The sequence below is a fragment of the Octodon degus genome, unplaced genomic scaffold (genome assembly GCF_000260255.1).
Source record: "Octodon degus isolate 3935 unplaced genomic scaffold, OctDeg1.0 scaffold00064, whole genome shotgun sequence".
Classification (NCBI taxonomy): Eukaryota; Metazoa; Chordata; class Mammalia; order Rodentia; family Octodontidae; genus Octodon; species Octodon degus.
In genome coordinates this window covers 12555530-12564738 of record NW_004524640.1, presented here as the reverse complement: position 1 = coordinate 12564738, position 9209 = coordinate 12555530, and the positions used below count along the sequence as shown (strand labels likewise).

The following is a 9209-nucleotide window of genomic DNA, read 5'->3' as shown; positions in this document are numbered from 1 at the left end:
TGAACTTAGATAATTGCACGTTAAGTCACAGAAAGTATCAAGAGACGCCAGCAAAGAGCAGCTTCCCCAAGCCTGAGGAACACACCCAAGAGGCTCAAGGAGTCCAAGGGGACCCCTGACTGGAAGAGTCCCAATGCCCTCGGCGAGGAGGAGAGGGTTCTGCAGCAGCGCAGGCGTAACGATGCCACTCCAGCACACCGGAACCTTCAGTTTATTCATCGAGGCTCCTACGGTGGGAAACCCACACGAGCAACACAAAGCTTGCTGTAAACTCTCCGGGCTGGGTCCTTTCTGGGCCCTCACTTCCTGCTGCACACACAAGCTTCATGGGCATCTACCACACACGAGCTAAGCAGGGTGGAGGAGCCCAGCACAAATCCAATGGTCCTACAGCAATGGTCATTGGGGACACCAGGACAAGGGGCCTGGGTAGCCTACCTAAGTGCCCCTTGAGACGGATGTGGCCATGGGAGACGGAGCAGCACTGTGCGCCACACTGCAGTGGCTGTAGCAAAGCCAAAGAAGGTGTGCATGGTACACATCTGGAGAATAGAAGCCTGATTTTCTCTATTTTGAAGAGATACGGTATCTATCTGGAGATTTGTTTTATGGACCTTAATTTTAAGACAGAATGACCCCGGCAAGGCTTTTCCCTTTCTTTCTTTTTCTTTTTGTGGAACTGGGGCTTGAACTCAGACCCTTACGCTTGCCAAGGAAGTGCTTATTCTACTGAGCCATCTCCCTGGCCCGGCTTTTCCCTTTCTGACCTTACAAAAATTTAATGGAGGGACTGGGGTGAAGCTCAGAGGCAGAACACTTGCCTGGCAGGCATGAGGGCCTGGGTTTGATCCCTACCACTGAATGGGGTAGGGAGAGATCTATATATGTTCTGAAAGAAGATGCACATAAAATGTTTTTGTGTTTTTTTTTTTTTTTTTTCGGGGGTGTGTGTGGTTTGAGACAGTTTCACTGTGTAGTTTAGGCTGGCCTCAAACTCACTGAGATCTTCCTGTCTCAGCTTTCTTAGTGCTGGGATTACAGGCTGTGCCACTACACCCAGGGTATGCTGGCTATTAGGGTCGCTGCCTTTGACTAGTGTAGTAGCTTCGAAGGTGAGCTCTGAGGGTCGATGCATTAAGAACCTATGGAAGAGCCAGGTGCCACGTCGTGCGCTGGTCACCCCAGCTACTGTGGGAGGCTGAGGTGGGATGATCACTTGAGTCCACGAGTTTGAGACCAGCAGAGGCAACAAGGTCAGACCTCCAGCTCCACAAAACCCTGAACCTATGAAGCAAGCATATTTGTCTGGGAAAGAAAGGAATCATCTTTAAACTGAAGAGAACAGACAGCTGGAGGTCTAGATCCGAGGTGGACACATACATAGTTTGCTTTCGCTTCCACTGTCTTCTTTATGAAGAAACTAATTATTCTCCAAGTCCCAGTAACCAAGCAGCAAGAAAGGCTCAAAATTATCTTGTTCAATATCTGTTGCTGCTGGAATCAGAACTGACTGAACACAAAGAGACCCCGAGGGCTCCTGGGGGTGCTGGAAGGCGGGACCCAGGGAAGGTAGGCTTGGTATTGTAGGTCACTGATGGGTGGCCCTCAGCTTAGACCCATGAGCTCAGACAGAATGCAGGCATCACACAAAAACCTATGTGATACTAGCTGGATCTCAGTGCAAATGCAGGGAAGGAAGGGCCAAAAAGAGAAGGGCGCTTTCTGTGTAAGTGTGCTCACTGGAATGAATGGCCATATATAGAATAAGACCTGATTTTCTGTTTAAAAAATGAACTACAGAATTCGTTACTAAAGCTGTAGTAACAAAATCTCCAAACATTCACTTTTCCAGATGTCCATCCACTTAACAAAGCACCCACACATGATTCTGCACATCTGCAGCGTGGTCAGGCAAGTGGAAGAGGCAGGGAGGCGGAGGGATCAGGATGCCCTGCTGCAGATCTGTTCGATGTCCTTCAGATCTTTAGGACAATCTGCAGAGAGGATGAGAGGCGAGTGCTGGGTCACCACTACGTCATCCTCAATTCGCACACCAAGACCTCGAAATTTCTCTGGAGCATCTCTGTCATCCTCCGGGACATAAATGCCTGAGAAGTAGAAAGAAGAGCACATGTTCCTTGGGGACAGTGACTGGGGGACATGGGGCCAGCTGACCTCTATGTGTTACAACTTCTGCATCTATACCTGGATCCTAGAGGTCCCTACCTAACAGGGCTATAAACACAGCCTGGCAGGGAAGGGCCAGCAGTGCTGGCTGTCAGTGTTAGAATTATTATAGTCATTGTGAATATTAGCCTATAGGTTCCGTACAACTGCCGTGACTTTGTCACTTCTTTTTTTTTCCATTTATGTATTTGGTACAGGGTCTCACTATGCAGCTTGGACTTAGAGTGATCCTCTTGTTTTCAGCCTTCCCAGCACTGGGGTTGCAGGCGTGCACCACCACGCCTGGGTTTGGCTTAGTCTGCCCCGGGGGTGGGGCCGGCGTGGCATGTGAGAGATTCTGTCACTTCTTATGGCTCAAGGAGGCCATTAAAATTATTTAATTTATGAGTATGTCCATATTTAAAAGCATGTGTATGTGCTGGACTAGTAGATTATACAGGTATACTCTTCCTCTGTCCTAATGGTCCCCAAGAAATAGGGTATTTGCTAAAATAAGGGTAAAAGGGTGGGATGTGCTGGTGCATGCTATGATCCCAGCTCTTGAGAGGCTAAGGCAGGGGATCACCTCAAGTTCAAGTCCAGCCTGGGATACATGGTAAGTTCAGGATCAACCTGAAATACATAGCAAGACCTTGCCTAAAACAACTACAAATGAAAATAAAAACTAAGATAAAGTGTATTTAAATACTTAAAGAGATTTTTTTTTTTTTCTTCTGGCTGGCTCAGGATGCTTTCAGTGCAGGTCTGGCAAAGCTTGAGGATCTGGGGATTGAACCACAGCATCTTGAGCCTGACTGCTTTGTTTAAGCAATTAGTTAAACAGATGAGCTAATGGACAGGCCCCCTACTTGAAGAGATTTTTTAAAAATTATTTATTTACTTGGTACAGGGTTCCACTACACAGCCTGGACTTGTAGTGATCCTGTCTCAGCCTCCCCAGTGCTGGGATTACAGGTGTGTGCCACCATGCCCAGTTTCAGTGGCTCCCAGTGTACTCAGAGATTGAACCCAGGGCAAGTGCTTAGACTGCCAAGCAATCTCTCCAGCCTCCTTAAGAGATTAACCTTAACAGAAGCTCCAGAAATAGTCATTCTATATATAGTACAGGGCCTAAAGGGTCTCACTACACAGATTGGACTCTAGTGATCCTCCTGTTTTCAGCCTCCCAAGTGCTGGGATTATAGGGTTGTGCCATCACACCCAGTCTCAGTCACCTCTCAGTGCGCATGGGGGGCGGGCAGGGCTGGCACAGCACACAGGGGATCGAATCCCAGTCCCTGCACCTGCGCTATCTGGCTGGCTCTCAGAAGGAGTCATTATACAGATTTTCTGGCTGGCAAGATAGTGGACTAAGCACCTGCTTAGGCAAGCACGGGACCAGGGTTAGATACCAGGCACCACATGCCGTGCTAGCCCCACCCCAGGAGCATAGCCACAGAGACCAGGCGTGGTGGCACATGCCTGTAATCCCAGCGCAGGGGGAGGCTGAAAACGGGAGGATCACTAGAAGTCTGAGCTGCATGGTGAGACCCTGTAACAACCAAATACATAATAAATAAATAAATAAATAAATATTTTCTTCTCTCAAGCTATAAATTTAACAGCTATGATAAGAGGGAAAAACAGAGAGATAATGATCTTTAATGTACATTTGGAAAAACTTAGGAGTCCCAGGTACTCTTTCAGCTCCTGACATCAGTCACTCAGGTCTTTTTGCCATGAAGAAATTACAAGCTTCTCCCTCCCTCTTCACAGATGCTGCTCTGTGATCGAAAAGAACAGTAGCTGAAAGTCTAAGTAAACCTTTTATGATTCACTAGCTGGATTGAATTAACGGGACTAGAGGCCATCTAAGGGAAAGGGGGCAACATGGGATTTGGTGTCGAATCCATTTTTTAGGTCTAACTGACTTGACTGAGAGATGAAAATATTGTTGTTTTTTTTTTTTTTGGTGGCTCCAGATTGCCTCCAGCGCTGGTCTGGGTTGCCTTGAGTATCTGGGAATCGAACCACTGCTCTCAGAGACTGACTGCTTCGTTTAAGCAGGCACTTAAACAACTGAGCTAGTGGGCAGGCCCCCGAGAGATGAAAACATTGTGACGTGAGGAAAACAGCATGGGTGCTGAAGATACTTGGCTGTCAGCCGTCACCAGAGCATGCAAGAAGGGCGTGGGGTGCTAAGCAGTGGGCCGATGGGCTGCCCAGGGCAACTGACAGGGCCTGGGACAGAGGCTGGCCTCCGTCCGCATCTGCCAGACTTGGGCAGACTCCGCAGCCCACCACTGCAGACAGCCCACAAGGGCAGGATAAAAAAGATTTCTTGATACCTACTTATAGAAAGTATTCACCATCTGTTGTTTATTGGAGAAGCCAAATTAAACAAATTGTGTGATGTTAAATAAGAAAGCTAAAGATGAATCTTAACATCATCTTCCATACTGGGTGGTGTCTCTTCTGGTGTAATCATGTTAGTTCAGGTTAAAACAGACAAGCTGAACCTCACAGTATCGTGTCCCAAAGGTTGGGGCTGCCAACCATCTCCTCACCTGGCTCAATGGTGATCACCATCCCGGGCTGCAGTGGGAGGGAGCGGGACATGTCTGGGGTGTCATGGACGTCCATGCCAAGGTAATGGCCCACGTGGTGAGGGCAGTATTGCCGAGCAGCCTGGAAAAGATGGTGTTATGGGTTAGACCTAAAGCACCCCCCAGAAGCTCAGATATTCAGAGGTGGGGCTTTTGGAAAGGGACTAGATCATCCATGCTTTCTCCATTTCTGGGTTCCTAGCTGGCTGCGCTGTGTGAAGGTGGAGCCTGGCTGAAAGGTAGGTTACTAGGCTTGTGGCATGGGAGGGCGCATGCCCAACCCTGGCTCCTCCCTTCTCCCTGCCCTTCCAGGCTGCCATGGGTGAGGAGCGATCCTGCACCATGCTGTCTGCCATGCAGTTTTTGCCTTGGAGCCAGGTAACCATGGGCTGAATACATTAAAACTGTCAGCCAAACAAACCTCTAGTCCTCTAAGTTGCGGGCGTTTGGTGTTCTGACCCAGCAATGGGAAAGTGGCTAGTGCGGATGAGCGCCCAGTACCATTACAGCAGTGGCCACCTAAGGGCAAGTGAGACGTGTACATCAGTGCAACATGACTATTAATATATCCCTGACGGTTCTGCCACTCACATTTAACTTGTCCTTGGGTTATTCACTGGCTGAAGAGATCTGATACCAGGGCTAGGAGTGCTGTTCAGTGGTATAGCATGTGCTTAGCATGCCTGGTCCTGAGATCGGTCCCCAGTATCCCCCAAAATAAATAAAAGTGGGAGGCACAGAAGGAGACTTCTGATAAACTAGTACTTCTCATGTGCAATTTTGGCAACTGCACCCTGATTAATTCACATTTCCATCTTGCAATGGAATCTACACATACGGTTCCTTGCAGTCCCAGATGACTGTGGCAAATGAAAATCTCTATTCCTGGGGAAGAGAAGATGACCATGTCAGGAGTGTTATCTTCTCAATGTTCACAGAGCCCTCTCAAGAAGCCTCAAGTGCACGGGCATGGCGGTGCATGCCTGTAATCCCAGCAAGGATTGAGGCAGGAGGATCTTTGTGAGTTCAAGAACAGCCTGGGGGCCGGGGAGATGGCTCAGTAGAATAAGCGCTTCCCTGGCAAGCGAAAGGGCCTGAGTTCAATCCCCGGTTCCAAATACGTGCGCGCACACACACACACACACACACACACAAACAAAAAACCCCCAAAAAGAGCCTGGGCTACAAAGTGAGCTCAACGCCAGCTTGAGCTGCACAGCAAGCAAGACTGTCTCAAGGGCCAGGGAGACGGCTCAGTAGAATAAGTTCCCTGGCAAGTGCAAGGGCCTGAGTTCAATCCCCGGTTCTGCAAAAAAGGACTGTCTTAAAAAAGGAGAAAAAAAAAAAAAAAAAAAAAAAAGCCTCAAGTACCCCACAACAGCTTGTAGAGTAGGCATAATTACAGGGCATTATCAGCTTGGGTTTCCCATCAATAAGGTTAAGATCTGTTGGCCTAAGGAATATGGAACTTAAAGTTTCTTTTCAATGGGTAATGGGGGCCCTGGTGGAAAATGCTAATGGACCATCGGGTTTGACCTCATAGCATTTAATTTTATTTATTTTTATTTATTTATTTATTTATTTTTTAAATTTTATTTATTTATTTATTTGTATGTGGCCAGCTCAGCCCACCAGGGGGCGGGGGCTGGCTGGCATGTGGTGCTGGGGGATTGAACCATGGTCCCTGTGCTTTGCTAAGCTTGTTCTGAGTAGGTGCTTTAGACCACTGAGCCATCTCACCAGCCCAGCATTTAATTTTAAAAGCTGAGGGTCAGCCAGGTAGCTCAGTGGACTAAATTGCCTGCTTAGGCAGAGTGCAGCGACCGGGGTTCAATCCCCAGCCTGCCATGCCAGCCCTGCCCCTGGGGCACATGAATGAGACTGGGTGTGGTGGTGTGCGCTTGTAATCCCAGTGCTTGGGAGGCTGAAAACAGGAGAATCACTACGAGTCTGATCTATGTAGTGAGACCCTGTAGACCCTGTACTAAAATACAGGGGAAAAAAAAAAAGCTGAAATTTCACATTTTGACTGGGCACCTTTTTTTTTTTTTGGCATCCTTACATTTTGACGTCCACTATTACAGCAAATTTGGTGTTCAGCAATCTAACATTACATTTTGGATACATTTGATTATGTAAAATTCATTATGATGTGCTCCTGGGAAAATATCTGAGATCAAACTTTTCCCCTCTGACCTCCAGAATTAGCAGAAAAGCCTAAGAGTTACCCTGTCCTGTTTTTTATGCCTTCTCACTCTTCCTGCACCAGACTTCATTTTGTTTTCCCAGGGCTCCGCGGCAGCAGCAATGGGTCAGAAGGTGCTGCCATCTTCTGGCAGCAGGAAGCACTGACTCCCTTTGTTTTCACCTACTGAGTCCTGGTAGAGTAGAGTTTCTAATGGCACTAGCTTTATCCAGAGTGAAAACAGAGCAGCAAGTAGGTGCTCCTGACAGCCAGCTAGAGGAGAAGCAGAGAACCTTGAAGGCGCTGCTCTCCTCGCTGCTCCTCACGATCCCCAGCTCTCGGAGCTTCTGCCCAATCATCGTCAGCATCACGCTGTAGATGTTCTCCAGGCTTGTTCCCGGCGAGCAGAGGGCCAGGCAAGCTCTCTGGACCTCCAGGACAGCTTCGTAGAGTTCTGCCTGAGGTGCAGTGAACCTGTGGAGAGGAAACCCAAAGCAACGGAACTGTCAGAAGTTTTTCATTTTCTTTTTTTTTTTGCAGAACCAGTTCAGGCCCTTGCACTTGCCAGGCAAGTGCTTATTCTACTGAGCTATCTCCCCGGCCCCTTCATTTTCTTTTTGTGCCAGGGATCAAACTCAGAACCTTGTACTTGCCAGGCAGGTGTTTATACAGCTGAGCTATCTCCTTAGTGAAGTTTGTGTTTTGATTAGAGAAGCTGCATATTTAAAAGCAACAACACATTGTCACAACCACATGGCCCTGAAGACAGGACCCTCGCATGCCCCAGATCAGAGGTGGTGAACCTGAGACATTGGTACTGCTTTGGGTTGTCTCATTGAAAGTTCTGAAAGGCTCGCCCTCACTGCCCTAGATGCTCACAGGGAAAGTTAAAATTCTTCCAGCTGGGGCAGCAACATAGCCTCTCAGTCAAAGCTGAGCAGGGCTTACTAGTGACCTGGGGTAACAGATGATATCCAGTCTCATACACTGTGGATGCAAGTAGAAATTAATATAAGCCAATAAATCAAAAGCCTTAAAGATAATCACATAACACAAGCTTGTAATTCTGCTCAAAAAATTCATCTTAAAAATAATTGAAATTCTAAAAAACTGTATAAGATACTGTTCACTGCAATTTCTTCTATAATTTCATAGTATCAGACAAATCTGTTATTTTATTATTATTATTTTTTTTTTGGCGGAACTGGGGATTGAACTCAGACCCTTGTGCTTGCTGGGCAAGTGCTTATTCTACTGAGCCATCATCTCCCTGGCCCCAACAAATCTTTTATTTACCTTTTTTAGCACCAGAAATCAAACTCAGGACCTTGTGCTTGCCAGGCAGGAACTCATGCCATGGAGCTATAGCCCCAGCCCAATACTAGACAAACTTTAAAGATTTTTTAATAGAAGAATAGCTAAATATACAACAGTATAACAAACACCTAGTTACCCATTTCTTAGGCTCAATAATTATCAAGATTATATCATCTATAAATGCATTCATATCTCATCCTAACACAAAATTACTAAATAATTGCTTTTTAATATTCACTTTTGGTGAGGGAGGGTCTCACTGTGTTGCTCATGTTGGCTTCAAACTCCTGGGCTCAAGTGATCTTCCTGCTTTAGCCTCCTGCGTATCTGAGATTACTACCTGGCTAGCCAGTCACTCAAATGCACAAGCTAGGGCACGCAATTCTGACAAATGGATGTATCCTAAGTACCACTGAGCTGTTTTTCTGTCTGAGAAAATTCCAGGTGCCTCTTCAGAGGGTTCTTCCTCAGGTACTTTTGGACCTACAACCAGACTCAGATCCCACAGGGCCCAAAGTTAGGTGCAAGGTGTAGTCCTTGAGAAGGGTTGTCACATATACAAATCAAGGCATGACTGCCAACATGTGCAGGCAAAGATCTAGGGATGTGGGAGCCAGTGGCTATGTCCATGGGGATGAGGGCACCACGGAGAGAAAGCTGGACCGAGTGGAGTTTATTATGAGGGGTCCATTATGCAGGGGGACGGAAAAGTTCTAGAGTTTGGATGGCTGACCGGCAGCCAAAATAAACAGCAGAACTCATGCTGGCCCCATCCCCTGGGTGCGCTGAGACAGCGATTAAGACTGGGCATGGTGGCGCGAACCTGTAATCCCAGTGCTTGGGAGGCTGAAAAACAGGAGAATCACTACAAGTCCAATTTGTGTGAGACCCTGTAGACCCTATACTAAAATACAAAAAAAAAAAAGGAGAACTAT

The 9209-nt window shown here is 47.2% G+C and overlaps 1 protein-coding gene across 4 annotated transcripts in view; it reads right to left on the bottom strand.

The window, feature by feature from the left end:
* Positions 1-1009: 1009 nt before the first annotated feature.
* The window catches only part of Xpnpep3 (X-prolyl aminopeptidase 3), an 83085-nt gene continuing 74885 nt past the window's right edge, over positions 1010-9209 (bottom strand). For all 4 annotated transcript variants that reach the window (XM_004634647.2, XM_023719007.1, XM_023719009.1 and 1 more), the window contains 3 exons: positions 7251-7431; positions 4734-4854; positions 1010-2108 (listed from right to left, as the gene is read on the bottom strand). In XM_004634647.2, coding sequence (XP_004634704.2) covers positions 1942-2108; positions 4734-4854; positions 7251-7431 — 469 coding nt within the window. In that variant the 3' untranslated portion in view covers positions 1010-1941. The remainder of the gene's footprint in view (positions 2109-4733; positions 4855-7250; positions 7432-9209) is intronic.